At 55.3% G+C, this 18,905-nt stretch overlaps 2 protein-coding genes across 9 annotated transcripts; one reads left to right on the top strand and one right to left on the bottom strand.

Annotated features, from left to right (window-relative positions):
* The first annotated feature begins 630 nt into the window (after positions 1-630).
* TMEM140 (transmembrane protein 140) lies at positions 631-14,291 on the top strand. Of its 3 annotated transcripts, none has more exons than XM_032868729.1 (2): positions 631-734; positions 12,711-14,291. In XM_032868729.1, exon 2 carries the CDS (start codon positions 12,747-12,749, stop codon positions 13,299-13,301), a length of 555 nt encoding a protein of 184 aa, XP_032724620.1. In that variant the 5' UTR covers positions 631-734; positions 12,711-12,746; the 3' UTR covers positions 13,302-14,291. The 3 variants fall into 3 exon arrangements, with proteins under 3 accessions (XP_032724620.1, XP_032724629.1, XP_032724611.1); XM_032868738.1 differs by lacking the exon at positions 631-734 and adding an exon at positions 10,919-11,195; XM_032868720.1 differs by lacking the exon at positions 631-734 and adding an exon at positions 10,919-11,472.
* A 10-nt stretch (positions 14,292-14,301) lies between these two features.
* On the bottom strand, positions 14,302-18,433 carry CYREN (cell cycle regulator of NHEJ). 6 transcript variants are annotated; one of them, XM_032868751.1, is made up of 4 exons: positions 18,344-18,433; positions 16,946-17,207; positions 16,022-16,097; positions 14,302-15,128 (listed from the first exon to the last, which is right to left on the bottom strand). In XM_032868751.1, the coding sequence occupies exons 2-4, from the start codon at positions 17,149-17,151 to the stop codon at positions 14,874-14,876; spliced, it is 537 nt and encodes a 178-aa protein (XP_032724642.1). In that variant the 5' UTR covers positions 17,152-17,207; positions 18,344-18,433; the 3' UTR covers positions 14,302-14,873. The 6 variants fall into 6 exon arrangements, with proteins under 6 accessions (XP_032724642.1, XP_032724655.1, XP_032724664.1 ...); XM_032868764.1 differs by lacking the exon at positions 18,344-18,433 and adding an exon at positions 17,869-18,135; XM_032868773.1 differs by lacking the exon at positions 18,344-18,433 and adding an exon at positions 17,904-18,135.
* Between the last annotated feature and the right edge of the window lie 472 nt (positions 18,434-18,905).

Below are 18,905 nucleotides of genomic sequence, written 5' to 3'. Positions count from 1 at the left end.
CCAGTATTCCTAGGGTAGCTGTCCCCCGACCTAACCGAGCTTTGCTCCACATTGGAATTCCCAGCTGGTCCTGGGAGCCAAGGAAGCAATTTTTAAAACTCCGGCCAATCCCCCTGGGATTACAAAATAAAAGCGTCGTCCTGCTCTTATTTTGAAGGAAGACACGTCCCCGTGGGAACGCGGAGGACACCTGGGCTCGGTCCCGGGAAGCCCCGTTATGCCGCAGAGCCGACTTCGGGAAAGCGAGGGACAGGCGGGGGAACTGGCCCGGGGTCTCAGAGCAGGGGACGACGAAGGGCCCCTCTGAATGAAGTCCTAGGCCGTGTTTCCGCGGCGCCCGCATGCCGGGCGGTTTGCCGTCCCGGGTCCGTGTGCGACGCGGCGACACTCACCCGGCTGTGGCCGGCCGTCGGCTAGCGCGGGGCTCCAGCGCGGGGACGGGCCGCCCAACCGCAGCGCCGCGCGCGTCCCCCTTTTCCGACAAGTCACGAGCCCCGGCAAGTGAAGAAATGAAAGTGAAATCAGCTGACGGGGCACCAGTCAGCACAAACGGCCCGACCCTCCGAGCGCTGTTTACTTGGGCACCCGCGCGGGTGCGAGCGGGGCCGCCACAGGGACGGTGACCGCGACCGCCCGCTCGGCTCCGCGCCTCCGGCCCCTCTCCCGAGCGCGCCGCGGGGACGCCGGCCGGAGATCCCCCGCTCCGCTCTCCGAGGGCTCGGCCCCCCGTGCGTGTAAGTACCTGCCCCGCACGCGGCCCACCTGGCCCTCGGCCCGCCCCGGCGTGAGCCCGCGCCCGCCACAGCCTAGCCGCGAGCGGGGGTCCCGGCAGGGCGGTGGGCGTCCGCGCGCCCCCCGGGACCCGCCCCGCCCGCTCTGCCCCCTTCCCGCAGCTCCCTCCAGCGCCAGCCGCGGCGCGTCCGAACCCCGGGAAGGGGCGGGCGACGCCAGGGGCCTCTCGTGAGAGGCACCCGGGGACAAGTGTGAGCGCCAGGGCTCGCCCCGGGTCTGGACAAACGAGTGTGTGTGGCGCGTGAGGCGGGCCACAGCGGCCGCTGAGCAGATCCCGGACTCGCAGGAGCTGAACTGGTCCCCGAAGGTACAAAAACACGCTTCCAATCCTTCAAATACACAGTCAGAAAGACCAGGGTTCTTGACTCGGAATAGTACGGGGTCTGAGATCTTTGGACCGGCGGTTACTAGACTGCGGTGCTCCTCGTGCCTTGATGGAAATTCACGGCGGGAGCTTAGGGCTGCTGGGGCTTATCTTACAATAATTTAATGTGGGCTCTTCCCTTAAGAACCTCCGTTACAGTTCTTCACCTGTAAACCCAAAGGCTCCTTTAGGAAAGAAAACACACACGATCCCTCTTTCCTTCCTACCTCCTGGCAACTACTGTACAGTTTTCAGTATCTTCTCCCTATACCGCCTTCCTCCCCAAGCCCTAACCTGAGACTCCGTTCATTAGACTGGATTCTGTACCTATTCCCCTTTCCCCGTGTTCTTTTCAGCCAACTCCTGCCTTATCTCACCTAATGATAAAGGTTGTTTATGTTTGTTTTTTAAGTTTCACTTTTACATAAATACAACACATAATTCTGGAAATACTTTCAATGCAAAAAGAGAACAATTGTCCATATTGCCACCATCCAGAGACGGATCCCACGGCTAACACGAACTTTTTAGAATGTTTCCTGAGTCTCTCTCTCTTGCAGTCGTACCATAGAATGTGATTTTAGACGTGACTTTATTCTAAAGTCGGCAGAGTTCCATTGCCGTGATGTGTCTTAATTCCAATGGTGGGCATTCAGGTTCCTTCCCGGTTTTTGCCAAATACTAACTACCATGAACGTTCCTGTATATAAATCATTGATCGCATTTCTGATTGCTGCCATAGGATAAACTCCTGAGTGGGACAACTAGGCCAAAAAGAATGATTTTTAGGGGTTTCGGTGCAAATTGCCAAATTGCCTCTTAGAAAGTCTGCTCAGCTGTTCAACGTTCCCACCATCCCCGCACCGTCTGTCATGCGCTCTGTGACAACCTTTTCACCTGCGATTTTGATAGGGAAACTCCTAGGTTATTTGACTTGGCATATCTTTGCTTATATTACAAAACGTATAGACTTTTTTCATGTTAGTTAATGATACCGTGATTTACATAAGGAGAATATATATTTGGTCTTTATTCCTTCTTGGCATAGAGTTCCTAAAACCTTTGGAATTTCGTAAGTGACCATAGAGATAAAGGTATCTTCTTTATCTGTTAACAACCCCTTTCAACCACATCTGGGTTTATGTTAATGAGCTGACTTTTGGCAGGGCTCTATAGATGGGGTTTAGTTGCCCCAGAAGCAACCTCGGGATTAGAAGGGAACTTTTAGCCCCACCCCACAATCTGGGGTTGGGGGTAGGGGGGCAGACCAGCTGGAGTGGGTCACTCACGCCCAGTGCCCCGTGATGTCATCCATGGGGCCAGGTAATGAAGTCTCCTCTGAAGTGGGGGGTGGGGCAGGGGTGGGGCGGCTTATGAGACTGAACCCTTGGCCAGTGGGACCTGACACTCTTCAGGTAGATGGTGTCAGAATTGAGTTAAATAGGACACCAGCTGATGTCACGAGAATTGTTTGGCCGAGGGAAACTCCCGCACCTTAGGTAGAGTGTATAAAGCTACACTGACCGATCCGCAGTTCTTCTCTCCTGAAACGTCTTCATATCCTTTGTCCCTTTGTACAAGGGCTGTTCCTCTTACCTATTTGTGTGAACATCTGGTATATTCATAATAGTAATACTTTCATATTTATTGCAGGGATTTTCTATGCTCGTTGACTTGTCATTTTATGATGTTATATAGAAATGTATCTTTCTATATGGTTAAATCCGTACAATTTTTTTTGTGATTTCAATTTGCTTTGAAGTTCCAAGTGTTCTTTCTCAGTCGTAGATCAAATCTTCACCCTTTTCTAGAGCTTTTCTTTTTTCCTTCTGTTCATTACAAGTCTTCGCTTGGATCCATGTGAACTTCATTTCGGTTTGTGGCGTGAGACAAGGACTTATACCAGTTTTGTTCTGTTTTCAGTTGGCTCCTTGACGGCTCCGGTGCTGGTTAATGGGAAATCTTCCATGGAACTGTAATGCCACATTTTTTTTAAAGATTTTATTCATTTATTTGACAGGGAGAGATCACAAGTAGGCAGAGAGGCAGGCAGAGAGGGAGGGGGAAGCAGGCTCCCCGCTGAGCAGAGAGCCCGATGCGGGGCTCGATCCCAGGACCCTGAGATCATGACCTGAGCCGAAGGCAGAGGCTTTAACCCACTGAGCCACCCAGGCGCCCCTGTCATGCCACTTTTATCACACATTAACTTCCTATGTGCGGCTTTTCTGAGATACTCCCCCTTCGAGTAGTCCATCCCAGTACTCCTAGGGGTCTACCATTTGGGGGGTCGGGATCCAATTTCCCCCGTTATGTCTAGGAATCCACCTGGGAACTGGATCCGGGGATTACTTCGCTGACTCTAGCCTGCCGTAGCCCTCAGAGTGGTCCATTTCCAAGTGATGTAGTCAGTGTAACGTACCTGCAGGTTTGATCTTGGAATCCACGGACAGCGCGTTCTCATTAGAACTGAGAGTCCCCAGAGCTTGGCACCCAGAGCTGACAGCACCTCAGCATTCTCAGCCCTGTCAAATGACAAAATGAAAACCGTTCAGTCATGGGTTTACCCTTCCTTGATGTGCGGGACAACGAGCCGTGGACTGGGGGAGTACAGCGCCTCACGGAGCCCGGAGCACTGGGGTGGGATTGGGGGTCAGAGCGAATGGCAGGGAAAAGAGCAGTGTGGGAACCCGTGGGCACGACCGGCTGGGAGGCCCTGCTTTGCGGGGTCCGGCCAGCTGGCGGAAGCGCACTGGGGGCCGTGCTCTGCGCGTGTTAGGGTTCCTTGACGGGTGCCTCCCCGACCGGCTGACTTGGGCTGGGCCCCGCTGAGGCCTCCCGTGTCGTGGCCCAGCGATATGAAGGATTCCCCGGGTCTGCCCCAGCCTAGACTTCAACAGACTTTGGGAGGGGATCCCCAGCCGCCCAGCGCTTCTGTGAGGGGAGCTGCCCTCTGTCTGCTCCGCCACAGCGGGGCGGTGGGGGTGCTCCCCCCGGGCGGAGGGCCAGAAGGAGCCGCAGCCCCGGCTCTCTGCTCAGGCAGCCCACCCATGCCAGCCCCGAGTCTGACCAGGCCAAGACCAGCTTCCTCAGGCTCCCAGATCTGGCCCTGAAGGCTGGGGGGGGGGGAGGCCCCACAGCATCGGGTGCTCAGCTTGGGGGTGATTTACTTTCCCTGAGTTATTTTGTGCCTGGCTTGAAGCCCTTTCACATGTATTACAAACTCCCCAGGGAAAAACCCTCTCCTGCCCTGAGAAGACGCAGGTGAAGTTCTTGGGAAGCTTAACCGTCCTTTCAGCCAACTCCCTAAAGACCTCTTGCAAAACTTAAGGTCTAGGCCTTAGTGCTGTGGGTTATTTTGACCTCCCCCCTCCTGGGCATAACCACACTCAGGTAGGCCTGGGTGCTTCTCGCAGGCTGAGCCAGCAGGATGGGCGCAACATAATCCCTGGACTTCGTCTGTCCCAAATCCCAGGTCTGCCTGCCATCTGGGTGCCAAGCTCCTTGGGTTTGGGGGAAGAGGGACATGAGTTAAGGGAACACTGAGTTAGAAGGATAGAATCCACACCTGTCACCCTGGCCTACAAGGCCCTCAGGGACTGGGGACAGCTCACCGGTCCAGACCTGTCTTGTCCCCTCTCCTCAGTCACGGGGCTTGCAGGCACCCCAGCCCTGGAAATCTGTTCGTCTCCCAACCGGGTGTTTATAACTACTGCCCTTGCTCTCCAGAAGGCTCTTCCCCAGCCCAGCTCCAGAGGGCTCTTTCAGGTCCCTCGGGCCTCAAACCAAGATGTCTCCTCCCCACGCAGGCCCTCCCTGACCCACTGATCCAGACGGCTTCCTCCTGCCGCCGTCTCTCCTTTAGTTCACCCTGTTTGTTTCCTTCCCAAATCCTTTCATTATATTTTTAAAAGTCCACCGTTGGCCTTTGTATCCCCAACAAGAAAGTGAGCTCAGTGAATCCAGGCCCCTGGTTTGCCTGGAATGCTACTGACTCCACAGGGCCTGTGACAGAGGTAACCATCCAGAATGTGCCATTCGTGGCGTCACAAGAGGAAACCCTGGCCCCCTCAGTAGGAGGGGGGCTGTGGCTCTCATGTCGGGATTGGATTGCAGGCGAGGGCCAGGCAGGAGACCCAACAGCCAGCGGCAGTCCTAGTTTCCAGTACTACTCGCCTTCACCCTCTGCTTTGGTCCGGTGAACCCCAGTCTTAGCCTCCCATCAACCCCGGACGCGGCCTACTCGAGCAGCTTGTGTACATGGGGGTCTGCAGACCCATGATTTTGACCCCAAGCGCAGTCTCGTGCTGTGGTCCCGTTTCTGCGGGCGAAGCTGCTTTCATCTACACGCAGCATGAAGGACACTGACTGTCGCACACTGCGTAAAAAGCCACTGTGGGGCCTCCCCGCCCCCAACCCCGGGCAGCTGCCCCGCACTGCACACACTTGGGAGGCGCCACTGCGGCCCAGTTTTGTAAACTAAGAACCTGGGCTCATGTTTCTGCCAAAGGAAATATGACACATTTCCCCTACTTCTTCCCTTTTTATTTTTGTCAGAGCCACACCCCAGCGGTGAACACACTGGTCCTGTGTTCAGCCCGAGGGGCCTTAGTCAGGCCAGGCCCCCTCCTCCGACAGCTAAGCTTCCAGCCGGGCTCCTCCCCCGTCAGACTGGCTGGCTTTACTCTGCTAACGTTTTCTTCCCTGGCTTCGCTCTCCATTCACGGGGCTCACCCAGCCTGGGGTGGGGGTGGGGGTGCGGGACACCACAGGCCCAAGCTCCCAGACCTGAGCCCGGGTGGGCCGGCTCTACGTCGTCTGCCCTTCACCTCCCCGTCCCTGTGTGACACAGCATCTGCATCAGACGTTGCTGAAGACCCTTCCAGGACTGCAGGTCCTCCGGGGGAGCTCTGGCTTCTGTCTCCTCTAGCATCTGACCGCTGCCGGGCTGTGGTGCTCTGGGCTTAACTTCTAGGAGTTTCCATTTCCTCTCTCTGGTAATAATAATTTAAATAGTACTTACTAGGTAATGTTCCACATGCTGAAGATAAATTCACCTCATTTAATTCCTATAACATCTACAAAATAAGTTCTAGTAGATCCATTTTCCAGATGAGAACACCGGGCCCTGGGATGTTAAGTAATACAGATGGTAAGCGGTCAGCCTGGGATTTGAACCCAGGACACACAGCTGCCACATCTGTGCCCAGAAGCCTTAGCCCACGTTGTCTCCTCTACGTGAAGGACAAATATGGACAACGGTGCGCCCCAGGCCTCAGCAGGCTCGTGCGGGGCTGGGTGGAGGCAGGTTCCATAGTGATGACGACCAACCTGCCTGACAGATGTCACCATCCACCTGCTGTGGGGAAGTGGGGAAGTGCCTGACCTTTACTGAGCCTCAGGTTCTCCTCTGGAAAACGGAGATAAGAACCATAGAGCGGCTCCCCCAGGGTTCTTGTGAGAACTTAATAAAGTAGTCCTTTCCCCATGCTCGCACGGAGTAAAAGCCCGCGAGATGCTGGTCTGTTTCTAACTACGAGTAAGGTCTCAGCCAAATTAGATTGCTTGCTCGACGTCTTCCACTGACCAGAGAGAATTCTCAGGGCAAGCTCTGCTTGCTCATATCTCTGCCAAAGGAAATAGGACACATTTCCAGCTTTCTTAAATCATTAATGAACAGGAAGGCCGGGAGGTGAATTTGTAACTGATAACCACCTAGTAACCCACCTGTTTTCTCTTTCAAGCTTCTGTTCAGACAACAAAGTGATACCATCCAGGTTCTACCGGGCAGTCCCGTTGGCTCTGGCTGTGCCTGGTGGGGGTGGGGGGCAGGGGCCACTGCCCTTGACCCCAGCTGTGCCCACATCTCGTGCGTCCTCCTCTCCGTGTTCAGCTCTGGAAGCTGGTGGCTCAGAAACCTATTTGAGAAAGAGAGGACATTCTTGTAGAGAGCCCACATTTAGAAAATGGGAAGAATAAAAGGGCCAGAAGGAGGAGAACCAGGACAGAGAAGTGGGCAGGAAAAGTAAACACAGCCGGGAGTTTGATCAACTCTGCGTGCTGTTGCCTAAGTCCATTAAGCCATTCACATGTCACTCAGACACTGAGTGCCTGCCTTGTGCCTGGTGGCCCTGGGGGTTGGGGACATAACAGTGAAAGATAGATTTTTGGTAGATAAACAGCCAGCCAGCTAACTAGAGATACATGAAAATGAGCGGGAGATAAGTCCTGGTCCTCATGGAGTTTACATCCGAGTGGGGGTTGTGGGGGCTACGACAAGAAAAGGTTGAGAATGGGAGAGGGTAAAAAGCTGCAGAGAGAGTGGGAAAGGGGCCCGGGGAGCACCAGAGGCTGCTGTGGGTGGGGGGCAGTCAAGGTGAAGGTGCAAGGAGTGGGGGATGGTCTGGCCTCCCTGAGAAAGGAACACTGGAGCACAGAGACCCAAGGGAGGCAAGGGAGGGAGACCTGTGACAACAGAAGAGCATTCCAGGCAGAGGGACTAGCAAGTGCCAGAGCCCTGACTTGCCTCAAGTTCTTGGAAAATACAGCAGAAGCCACCGTGGTGGAAGCTGGGGGGCGGTGGGGGGAAGTGGGGAGGGAGCAAGACTAATAGGAGAGGTCCGGTTCCTAAAGGAGCAGGAAGAAGGCCAGGTAATTGTTCATGTTGCCACGAAAGGCGGCACCCTTGGTAGCAAAGTTACCCCTCGTAGCCCGTTCCAGAAGACGTACAGCCCCCCAGGGAGAGCAGAGGTTAGTGTTCCTGGGGGAGGAAGTCGGAGGTCCCGGAGTGCAGGGCACATGCTCCTGGAGGGGCCGCTGTCTGTGGGTTCCCGATGACCCACCGTGGGCCACACTTCAAGGGCTCACTGAACACCTAATGAGTGGAACAGACCTCCTGCGGGTGCCGGACAAACGGTCATCGGGCATGAAAGACATGCAGGGGAGCTCGGTGAGGCTCGCTCAGTGAGGCCCCCTCGGGGTGTCATGAGCGACAGGGGCACGCAGGTGGGAATCGTGTAGATGGCGAGAGCCCTCAGCCCCAGCTCTGCGGAAGGTCTGGCCTGCATACTGGATGTCATGAGTCTGTGGACAGGAAGAACGAATTGAAAAAAAAAAAAATAGGATGAGGGTGGATCTTTTTGGTTGTTTTTATATAAGACAAAATAGAGGAGAAGGGAGTTTTGTGGGAATCTCCATCATTGGCATAAGATGAAAATGGAATACTGAAAGCCATGAGTAGAGCAGGGACAACAGAGAAGCCGTAAGTGTGGGGTCAGTGTCGGTACGCAGCAGGGTCCCCTAGTGATGAAGCTGCTGGTCCTTTAGCGGATCACAGACAGGGACCAAGCATGCTCCGGAGATGGAGACCAGAGCTACCGACCCTCCTCTGTGAAAGGGGACGAAGGGACTAGGACAGTTTGTAAGGTTTCCTTTGACTCTACGACTCAGGAGAGAACATTTCGGTGGTCTTGAGAAGCAAGTGCCCATGGCAGGAGGTGGTGGTTCAACCACATTCACCTCAGCATTAGTTCTAGTCTGACAAAATAATGTCGAACAACGTGACCTACACAGATGTCCTCGCGCTATCATGGTGTTTGCGAAGCAGGATACAAACATATTTACGCAAGCCCAACTGTGTAAAACAGTGTTATGGAAGGAAATGTGTTGTTAAGAGTAGTTGTTTCTTGGGGCGCCTGGGTGGCTCAGTGGGTTAAAGCCTCTGCCTTCAGCTCAGGTCATGATCTCAGGGTCCTGGGATCAAGCCCCGCATCGGGCTCTCTGCTCAGCAGGGAGCCTGCTTTCCCCTCTCTCTCTGCCTGCCTCTCTGCCTACTTGTAATCTCTGTCAAATAAATAAATAAAATCTTAAAAAAAAAAAAAGAGTAGTTGTTTCTTCAACCCGAAGTTACAGGTGATTTTTAGTCATTTGCATATTTTTCTAGTTTTCTACGATTGGCATCTATTGCTTTATTATAAACGGGGGAAAAGTTCAGCTAAAAAAGGACAGCAGTGACTCAGCAGTCTGCCGGGTTCCCCTCTGAAGGAAGCAAGGCTTACTGTGAAAGGGAATGAAAAAGTTCATGGTGGCGAGAACATGACTGCTAGGATCGTTAAAGGCCAAAAAAGCCAGGGTGGGCTGCTGGCACAACAGAGGAGAGGGCCACGGGCTTTTCCAGCCGAACATCCATCTGCGTTCACTTTGAGACATTTAGACAAAGAAGCTAGGACCAGCTTCCACCCTTAGTCCACGAGGTCCTGAAGCCTGTCCAGGTGTCCCATAGGACACAGGACACAGCACTGCGCAGTGTGGCCGAGACACCAAACACAGCCTGCCCCTTACCTCAAGCAGCTTTGCTGGCTTGTTAGAACACGTGCCTGAGATTACTAAAGGATGCCACAGGGCCCTTCCTCCTTCCCTTCCTCATTCATTCATTCATTCAAAAAAAAGTTCCTAGTGTGTATCACCCCACATTCTGGGGACAAAACGGAGAGCAAACTAGAGGGAGCAGGTGTCAGTAGGATTTAGAGGCAGAAAGCAGGGTTGGACTTCAGCAGTGGGGTGGGGGGGTGCCTGAGCACAGCAAGGGTGGAGAGCACAGGGAGCAGGCCCCCCTCAGAGAGAAGTGCAAGTTCAGAGTGGCACCAGGTGGCCGTGACCCCGAACTCCAGGCAAAGGAGCTGCGACTGAACGCTGTGCCTTTCAAGGGGGGAGAAGGGAAGCTGGGGGCGACCACCTTCTCCACAGACCCACTTCTGGGCTTCCCAGCTGCAGTTTGATTTGTTTCTCTCTCGGCTGAGGACCTACCAAAGGGCAGTTGAGGAAGAGAGAGATCAAAAACAAAGGCCAGGCTGGCGTTCCCATCCCTTCCGGAGGCCAAGCCTGTGGCATGGAGGGGGTGGGGCTGTCTTCCGGTCGAAAATGCTTAATAATAGCGATTTCTTTTTTAACCCATGTGTAATAAGCCCGAAACAGGGGCAGCAAGAGGGAGCACTCATATGAAGCCATCCCTGCTCCCGACCTCTGGGTCCAGGGCAGCGGAGTTAAGTCCGACCTCACTTTCTTCAGCACACTTGTTCAAATCGCGGTTCCAGCCCTGGAAATTCTCTCCACACCCTGATACCTAAACCCACTAAAAACACAGGTACAGGTTTTTACAAGCATTTGTTAAATATCCAAAACCATACCAAACACCCTCCTGCTGGGGATTCCCTACCTCCCCCTGTCCCACACCCCCCACCCCCCTGCACCACAGACCAGACTGGTTAGAACCCCCATTATGCTAATCTTACAACACAGGGCCCAAAGACATCTTTATCATACCTGGTAAGTCTTGCTGTCGCAAGCACAAAGCTCCAGCCGTATTCAAACAGGGCCTCGACCTCCTGTTTTCATTAATTCAGGCCTCCCAAGACTCCGGTCAGTACACACTACGGATGTAGGGGGCCTCCTCGGGGATAGCCCGTCGCTCTCCCATCTCCGAGCTCCGAGCAGGGGCCTGTGTGCAGGTCCTCACAGGCTCAAAACCTCATTGCCCACACAGATTGATGTCTCTGTTCTAATGGGCCCCAGCTTCACCCCCAGGCAGTGTCCCCCGTTCTCTGCCAAAGGAGTGGCTGATAAATCTTTATTCTCCGTGTTTGTCCTCTGAATGCAGCCACCTGCTAGAGTGAATGATTGTGACCTTCCAGATTCATACGTTGGAGCCTAAGCTCGGTGTGATGGTATCAGGTGAGGCCTCTGGGAGGTGATTAGGTTCACAGCAGAGCCCTCGTGAAAGAGGCCCCCCAAAGAAAATCAAGAGCCCCCAGAGAGCTCTCTTGTCCCTTCTGTCCTTTGAGGACACAGCCAAAGATGTCCGTCTATGAACCAGGAGGTGGGCTGACCAGCCACCAAATCAGCCAGTACCTACATCTCGGACGTCCCAGCCTCCAGAGCCGAGTCTGCTGTTTCTAAGCTGCCCAGTCTGTGGTGTCTGGCGCAGTGGCCCAGGGACACGAGGACAGCCCCCCTCCCTCAGGCCGGCCCCATATCCTGTTCCCAAGTACGTGTCCTTTCTCTCCCTCTGGGCACTTTCTGTTCTTGCAAAACAAATAAGGGATGCGGTCAGACACCCCTTCCTTCCAGTCAGCTGTGGGAAAGAGGGAGGGGCTGCTCCTCCCCAGGGACCCTCCAGACGCTACCCTCCGGCTGCACCAGTGTCCCTGGCGCTGGATGTCACTCTGGTTTGTCCCCAGCACCTGGTGTCTTCTAAGGCCAGCAGCACTGAGTTCCAGAGCTCTGGGCCGCCATTCTGAAGTGGAAGGTTTGCGAACACAAAGGTATTATATGCAGACGACTGCTGTAGAGGCCAATTTGGAGGGTTCCTTTGAGGTAAACACTGTTTGAAAAAGTTTTTCAAACACGATGAGGAAGGTGTATATTACATTTAAGTTTTCTGCAGGTCAGTTGGGCAATAAAATCACTAAAAAATATTGCTGCCTTTGACTCAGGGACCGTACTTTTGGAGATCTAGCCTAAGGAAAAACCAGAATCCTACAAGCATCTTCCCTGTCACTTGTAACAGTGAAAAATGGAAACAAGTTGTCTGATAGGGGCACGGATAAATCTATGACAGGAGTTAATACGCAGCCATTAGTCATGTTTTTGAGGACTATTTAACAGCTTTGAAAGCAGGTTCACAGTATTCAGTGAGAAGATCATTATGGTCAACCGTATGATTATTTTAAAAATATACCAGCACAGAGGAAACAAAATATTGGTAGAAAATTAACAGTGCTTCTATGTATGTGGTGAGATAAAATGTTATTTTTTATATTTTTTCTTTTTAAAAATTATTTTCTAAGATTTTTATAATTACTGTTGTCAGGAAAAAATGGTAGACACTTTAGAAAGTAGGGAGTACGTGTGATTGCATTACCAGGTAGCCTCTTGTCTTCACGCGTCCTGACTCCCAGCGCAGGGCTGGTGGGCTCAGAGGACAGTAGAGCAGGGCTCCTCAACCCTAGCTCACATGAGGGCACGCTGTAGAGCTTCCAGAACAGTCAGTGCCTGGCCCCAGCCTCAGAAGTTCTGATTGCCCTGGTTGGGGTCCCACTGGTGGTGGTTCTTCCAGCTCCCGGTGGTGCCGCTGTCACCCTGAGAACCGTGGATCCCTGTGCCTGTCCCCCTTCAGGCCCCCAAGGACCCATTGGCTTCTCCTTCACCCCCACTAAGCCCTCCCTCGTCAGGATCTGAGAAACTCCCTCACAGATGTTTCCAGTGGCTTGTGGTGTCAGAAGTACAGCGAAGCCCCTGTTCAGAGGGCCTCAGTGAGCCCGTGTCAGGCCCTCCCAGCTGCCCAGCGGGTGGGGGGGGGGGCTTACCCTGAGCTCGGCCCAGGGAGGCCGCTGAGGACTCACCAAGTGGGTCCTACCTGGAGGCTCCCTCCAACTTCTTGTTCCCGCTGGGGTTGGAAGGAAGGTTGCCATAGGTGTTTACGGAATTCCAGAAGGGAGAACGTGAGCTTGTGAGGACGCTGGGAAGGAGACTGGGCACTGACAGATATGACTTTCCTCAGGTCACAGGAAGGCGGCCGCGCGAAGGGCAGGAGAAAATGACCGTCCCTGGGCCAAGGCGGAGTGAGCAGCTGCTGTTCCTGGGCCTCATGGCCGTCGCGGCGGCGGTCATCTCCTTGCTGTTCTACGCTCTGCTCTGGAAGGCCGGCAACCTCGCAGACTTGCCCAACCTCAGGATCGGCTTCTACAACTTCTGCCTGTGGGATGAGGGCACTGGCTCACTGCGGTGCCACCAGTTCCCTGAGCTGGAGGCCCTGGGCGTGCCGCGGGTAGGCCTGGCCCTGGCCAGGCTGGGTGTGTACGGGGCCCTGGTCCTCACGCTCTTTGTCCCCCTGCCTCTCTTCCTGGCCCGGTGTAACAGCAGCGAGGGAGAGTGGCAGCTGGCGGTGGGCTTCCTGGCCATGTCCTCTCTGCTGCTGGCCAGTGGCCTGGGCCTCTTCCTCACCTACACCTGGAAGTGGCTCAGGCTCTCCCTCCTGGGGCCTGGGTTTTTAGCTCTGGGCACTGCCCTGGCCTTACTTGTCCTCTTGCTTATGGCCACGGTCATGTTCCCTCAGAGGGCGGAGGACAAGAGCAAGCTGGACAGCTTCTAGTTCTATCTAAAGGCTTACATGATTCCAAGAGTTCAGTTTGAACCATGCTCAGAGAAAGTGCCAGAAAATTGAGGTGCTAGTATGTCTTCTCAGCCTGTTTCATAGGGAATGCTGATTTCAAGCCCTAGCAGATGGGCCCCACCCCAGAGAAAGGGGGGTGCCCAGTGTCCAGAAGGCCAGGAGGCAGCAATGGTGGGACAACCTTTGTGCAGGGTTGTCCTTCCTGTGGGACTTCTGAGGTTTCCAAGGACACCCCAGACCATGTAGCTCCTTGTCCAGAGAACTCCTGCTCTAACGCACTGATCTGAGCAAGCCTTTCTTACTTTGTCCTCAGGAGGACAGGGAGAGGATTGCCCTCACGAGGCCTGATTGCCAGGATAATTGGCCATATATCAAACTAGAACCCAGGAAAGGTTTATGTCAACAAATGGGGAACATTATGAGAGAGAGAGTGTGCCTCAGTGTCCCTTGGGGCCCTGGTTAGCAAGCTCTCCCTCCCGGGGTGGGTGTGACGTGCAGAGCCCCTCTCCCAATACCACTCCCGAAGGCCCAAGAGGGACCCCTCAAGGGATTCAGCACAGACAGAACCCGTGGGCACAAACAGAAGCCTCGGAGGCTTTGAGGGCTCTCCTGGAAAGGCTCCTGGACCTGAGGCCGGACGCCGCAGGGGCGGCAGCGGGCAAATCATTCCTCGCACGTGCCCTGGGAGTCGGGAACAGAATGCGCCAGATCCCAGGGCAGGAGAGGACGGCGCACGGAGCCGCCTGACGTACAGAGGCTGCACCTCCCTCTTCACTCCTCCACCGGGAACTGCAAAGGATAAAAGCACAACCTTCGCCTTGGGGGACTGTATTTCTCCGCATCTGCATATCAGAAAACCCGGACAGCGAACGACAGCCCCATTCCATGCCTGTCCGGAGCCACCCTGAACAGAGACAGAAATGCAGACTCTGGCGGGATCTGGTCCGCTGTCTCCCTGGACTCCCGGGCCACTCGCTTCACAACTGCCCGGGGGCCGAGGCTGAGCCGCCGAGTAGAAGGAAGGAGGCGGCACGGGGGGCAGAGGCCTTCCAGTCCAGAGCCAGGCAGAGCAGGGCACTGCGGGCGGGTCACCTGCCTCCCGGGCTGCACAGGTGAGGGGAACTCGGTTTAGAACAAGCTTCCTCTGCAGGGAGAGATCACACTGACGAAACGGTCAGGCTTCCTGTGAACTTAGCAGCCGTACTCTTTCTTCTTTCAAAGTTATTAAGTTGACTCTTTGGTTCCAATAAGTGTGACCCCCATGTCCACCTTTCCCTGAACCAGGGAAGTGAATAAAGCCAGACCTTCCGAGCAGAGGAGGCTCAGTGCAGAGAGAAATTCTAACAGAAGCTCATTTTGGCTCTTCATTTCCACATACTCGGCGTGACAGGTCCCAAGGCCCAGAGCCTCCTGGGCTTCCCTCCGTGGTGCATCTGCCAGCCCAGGGAGGGGAGGACTGGGCGGGGTCGGCATCCTTGGGCAGGTCCGGGGCCCGGAGGGGAAGCCAGCTTCCTCTAGCGTCCTGTGTAAAAGTCCTGGGGAGTCTGTCCCTTAGCTGAAAAATATTTCTCTGACGTATTTTAACATGTCCTCATCCTCCTCAGGGCTCCCGCTGCACGCAGACTCAGACCCTGGGGGCCCCTGAGGAGGGCTGAGGCCTGGAGGAAGGGCGTCTTTCCCAATGTCCTCATCCTCACTTCTACTCCCAGGAGATCCTGGTGACGACGCTGAGCGGATTGGGGACAGCTCTGGCTTATCAGCGCCCACCAGAGTTGGAGACTCCAGGGGCTCTTCCTGTTTCCGGGCCTGCGGGAGTAGGAGATAAGACAGGCAAAACAGACATTATGTTATTTCCCGAGTGAACGTGCGGGTTTATCCATCGGCGAGGCAGAAGCCACTGTGAAGCCAGCGTGTGACCAGGTCAGGCACTGCTCCCCCATCAGAGCCTCTCCTCCCGGCCCTCACAGCTCCTGTACAAGTCCAGACCAATGTGGGAGACGTGGGCAGGGGCCTAAGGAATACCAGAGTGGAAAAGAAAAACAGGAAAAACATCTGGAAAGGCAGGGGTGACAGAATGGAAAGAGCAGGGGATACAAAACTTGAGTGTGGGCATGAGCTCTGTCATTTATTGGCTGTGTAACTAAGGGGAAATCCCTGGGTCTCAATTTCGTTATCTGTAAAATGGGGATAATATCTGAAATAATGGTCACCAGGTGACGGCAAGGATTAAATGAGACAATAACATACAAAAGTACCCTGTCAACAATACTAAGGTGCTACAATTACTATTTGCCTCAGAAGCCAGGAGATGTGGGTGGCCGTGGGCTAAGGAGAAGTACAACGGTACGAAGTCACCTCACCCAACTGAGACCCTGCAGAGAACATAAGCAGTTCGAGACTTCCCGTCCCCTCCACACACCAGCACAGTCAGCCCAGAGACAGTGGCTCTCCCTCCCACGGCTGCTCCCTCCCCAGGTGTCCAGCCCCAAACATTAAGTCCCACCTCACATCGGGAGAGGCCACGGGGAGCGCGACCTTGAGAGAAGTGCTAGAAAAGGGCCAGGTGGGAGAAATGGGATGACAGATGATAGGGGTCCCCAAGGCCGCCTGCGAATGCAGGACGTCTCTTCTATTGCCTCTCACCAGGGCCCAGTCCAGTTTCTGGTCCCAAGAGTAAGAAGAGACACAGTTGACTTTACCTCAACCAGGATCCCCAGAGCGACGTCTACCATTTCAGCTTCATTCATGCAGTACACGGTCCTCGCTGTGGCAAGTCTGAAAGGAAGGCGTGATGCTAGGATGGGGATGCATGGGTCTCAGGTCTCACGACAGGGAAGATCATGAAAGAGTCCCGTCCCTAGGCCTCCCCACCCGCTGCCGCCTTCCAATCTGAAAGGAGGGCATGATGGCCAGTTCCGGACAGCCAGTGCCCCGACAAAATGGACACCAGCTGACCAAACCGATCATCAGGCCAAGACATGACTGACCCCCACCTCCACCCATGAGCACAGGAGAATAGGACCGCAAGTCAGAAGGGAGGTAAGTCAGTTAGGACAACCCAGAAAAGGAAAAGCCAAAGAGGGGGGGATGTAGTGCCCCATCTAGGAGATTGCAGGGACCTCTCCTCCCCGGGAGCCTGAAGGCTCCCCCAAATTACCACCATTCAACTAGCTGCCCCCACAGCGTCTGACTGCACACCAGCCCAGTGACTGCTCCTCTGTCTGTCCTTGAAGATCCGCCCACGGGAGACTGGACCCTGGTCCACTCAGCTTGACCACTGGAGGGTCACAATTTTTGGTGCAAATGAAGAAAGTGGCATTTTGGACAACTGGCATCTCTGAGCACTTGGCTACCGTGTACACACCAGAGGGGAGCACTGCCTGGGAGCTGAGCCTGGAGGGCCTGGCCGGGGAGAGGCACCCGCAGAGCCGGGGCCTGTGGGGGGGGCTCACTTCACCCACCCCAGACCGGGCACCTGCGAGCTGAAGAGGTTTCTGCCAGGCTGAAACACCCACGCACCTCCCTGCTCCACCAGCACCAAAGGCTCAGCCCCAGCAACTGTGATGTCCCCAAGCCCTCCCTTCTCCTGATTTCTCGGGAACCCCAGCCGGAAGTTGTCCCACCTCGCTGCGGCGCCCCCTTGAGCTGCCGGTCTCCTCCCCTTGGGGGTCTTCACTGCCACCTTTCTCTTCTCGGCCTCCTGGGCTGTCATCCATGTGGGAAGGACCCTCCTTTTATCTCCCATCTCTCTTTTCTCTCCTGAAGATGAGTCAGGGCCCAGGCTTAATGACTTGTGTTTCGAATTCAGGACGCAAAACTCCACTCTCATCACACCAGGAATTACAGGTCTGTGTGTCACACTGCATGGGCGTCACCCTGCAATTCCTACAAAGAACAAAGTCCAGTGAATTCTAAGAAGTTAGAATACTTCCAGTCATCCGCTGTAATTACTGGTCAGGACAGGCCACAGGTTAGCAGGGCAAAGAGCAGGGCCCAGGAGACTAAGATGGGCCACTCTCCTTCTTCCTACCGTCCAAGATGCTTGCTGTCCCCAGGGTGCCCTGCCTCTCCTACCCTTAACCTATCTCTCCCTCATCTCCCCAAATCCAGACTTTTCATTTCCTCTACCTTGGTGTGGTTACAGAGAACCCCAAGTCCATTTTGATCTGTGGGAAGGTTGAATCAACCAACCAACACCCCCTCCCTTAATCCGAAGATACTTCTGACTGGCCAGATTTTAGCTGGCTCCCGAATGGGAGAATCCCGAAGACCCAAGGGCAGCCTCTCATCTAACGGTCTCTCTTCTCCCCTCCCCCTAAAGCTCAGTCCCCACCCTGGGGCTCAAAGGGTACAAGTCGAACCCTTCCACTTGCCGGCCAACCCTGAAAGCAGCTCAGGGCTCCGCCTAGGGAGGACCTTACTGGAATAGAGTTTGCCTCAAAAAAGGGTCAGCCACAAATAAGGGATCCCTCTCTGAATCATAATCATTTATTGTTCATCTAGAAGGCTGATTACAACTTAAAAATGAGCAGAACGTCATCCTAACCTGTCTGGCCAGAGGACAGACCTTGGCCAACGCACCTCGCTGCTGTCAGAATTCAGGCAACGGTAATAGTCATTCCCACAACTAAGGAGCACTGCTAACCGCCAGACATCCCGACATCCATTCGACCCCAAGGCGGGTATTATCAAGCCCATTTTACAAACGAGGAACTGACTGCATGTGCACAAGGTTTCAAAGAAGTCTGAAATGGCCAGCCAGGGCTCGCAGCCGGGTCCTGCACGCCAAACCCTGCGCCTAACCGACGCCACCCTGCCACCGGGCCGAGGTTCCAAGGAGCGCAGAGGCACGGCGGGGAGGGCCGGGAAGCCAGAAGGAGCCCGCGCTACCTGGGGAAACCCAGCCCCGCACGCTCGGGATGCGCCCGGCACCCCACCCCCCCACAAAGCCACCGCCCGCCGCTGCCTCAGGGACCCTGCACTGCCCCGGCCGCCCCGGACGCGACGGGACGAGTGCCAACCTGCGGGGGCGAGAGTGGAGGGGAGGCACGTGGACCTGCACGCGGCGCCTGGCTGACCGCGGGAAGGAGGCCGCCCGCACGCTCGCTCGCTCGCTGCCAGGGTACTCGGGGCAAGGGGGCAGGGCGGAGCTCAGTCCCGCCCGCCGGGGCTTCCCGCCCCGCCCCGCGCGGCCTTGGCACTTCCGGCCCCGGCCGCTGCCCGCGCGGAGAGCCGGCGCGCCCCCTGCAGGCAGCTTGCTCCGTGGGCGTCCCCGCCAGACCGGGACTCGCCTGGGTTCCGGCGGCCTGACAGTCTCTCCAGGACCAAACTCGGCTGCGGCTCCTCTGAACGGTCATCTAGGCCCTGCCTTTGGAGCGTCCCTGCCCCCTTCTGCATTGTCCAGTTTTAGCAAGCATCCTACCAAGCCATTTTAGCCAGGACACCCCAGCCCCAATCCTGACTGCCTTCACATTTGGGCGGGCTCCTCATCTTTCACCATCTTCCAGGTGATGTCTGACCACTGACATTGCCTTCAACAAGAATCCTAGTGCTGAGTTTAGCCAGAGCCCTCCTCCCTCCACC

Source organism: Lontra canadensis, unplaced genomic scaffold (genome assembly GCF_010015895.1).
Source record: "Lontra canadensis isolate GAN:19392208 unplaced genomic scaffold, GSC_riverotter_1.0 scaffold2, whole genome shotgun sequence".
In the NCBI taxonomy this organism is placed as follows: domain Eukaryota; kingdom Metazoa; phylum Chordata; class Mammalia; order Carnivora; family Mustelidae; genus Lontra; species Lontra canadensis.
This window is presented reverse-complemented; position numbering and strand designations above follow the sequence as displayed.